The 1,060-nt window shown below is 54.2% G+C and overlaps 2 gene segments (V, D, J or C); one reads left to right on the top strand and one right to left on the bottom strand.

Moving 5' to 3' along the window:
* Nucleotides 1–520: 520 nt before the first annotated feature.
* On the top strand, nucleotides 521–1,030 carry LOC116652700 (the record flags this gene model as incomplete). The annotated part of the segment is given in 1 exon segment: nucleotides 521–1,030. A coding segment is annotated over 1 exon segment (336 nt), but the record flags the coding sequence as incomplete, so codon positions are not given.
* The window catches only part of LOC107307634, a 7,518-nt gene continuing 7,487 nt past the window's right edge, over nucleotides 1,030–1,060 (bottom strand). The window contains 1 exon segment of the V gene segment in view: nucleotides 1,030–1,037. Within this exon segment, the coding sequence occupies nucleotides 1,030–1,037 (8 nt within the window).

Raw genomic sequence — 1,060 nt, forward strand, 5'->3', positions numbered from 1 at the left:
AACATCCATATCAGTATCCACATCCATACCAAATCTGTCAGTGTAACCATAACCATAACCATGACCATCTGCATTGTAGTATCTGTATCCAGCAGCGACATCGATCCCATAAGCAACGTAACCCCAACCACTACCAGCACCATAAGCATCTTTGGCGCAGTAATACATGGCCGAGTCCTCGTCCTTCAGGCTGTTCAGCTGCAGCCTCACTGTGCTCTGCCCGTTGTCCCTCGTGATGGTGGCACGGCCCTGCACCGCTGGACCATATTCTGTCTCACTACCATCATAGCTAATACCAGCAACGAATTCCAGCCCCTTTCCTGGTGCCTTTCGCATCCACATCATGTCTTTATCACTGAAGGTGAACCCTGAGGCCTTGCAGACGAGCCTGAGGCCTCCTGTAGGTGTCTGAAGATCCCTATAGGGTCTCAATGTGGTCTCTATGGGGTCCCTATGTGGTCTATGTTTGATCTCAGTGGGATCCCTATGGAGTCTCAGTGTGATCTCTATAAGATCCCTATGGGGTCTCAATGTGGTCTCTATGGGTTCTCAGTTGGGGTCTCCATGGGATCCCTTTGGGGTCTCAGTGTGGTCTCTATGGGATTCCTATGGGTTCTCAGTGTGGCCCAGCTCTGTGAGGCCTTGAGTTGGCGGCTACATTAACCCCCTCCATCCCTTCCATCCCACAGGTCTAATGGCGGCTGTGACATTGGACGAGTCTGGCGGCGGCCTCTACGCGCCTGGAGGAGCCGTCAGCCTCGTCTGCAAGGGCTCAGGGTTCACCTTCAGCAGTCATGGCATGGGATGGGTGCGACAGGCACCAGGAAAGGGGCTGGAATACATCGCTGGTATTAGGTATGATGGTGGTAGCACATGGTACGCACCGGTGGTGCAGGGCCGTGCCACCATCACAAGGGACAACGGGCAGAGCACAGTGAGGCTGCAGCTGAACAGCCTGAAGGACGAGGACTCGGCCATGTATTACTGCGCCAAGAATGGTGGTGGTGGTTGTGGTGCTAATTGTGCTGGCTATGATGCTGGTTACATGGACGCCACCTGG

This window comes from Coturnix japonica, unplaced genomic scaffold (assembly GCF_001577835.2).
Source record: "Coturnix japonica isolate 7356 unplaced genomic scaffold, Coturnix japonica 2.1 chrUnrandom730, whole genome shotgun sequence".
Lineage (NCBI taxonomy): Eukaryota > Metazoa > Chordata > Aves > Galliformes > Phasianidae > Coturnix > Coturnix japonica.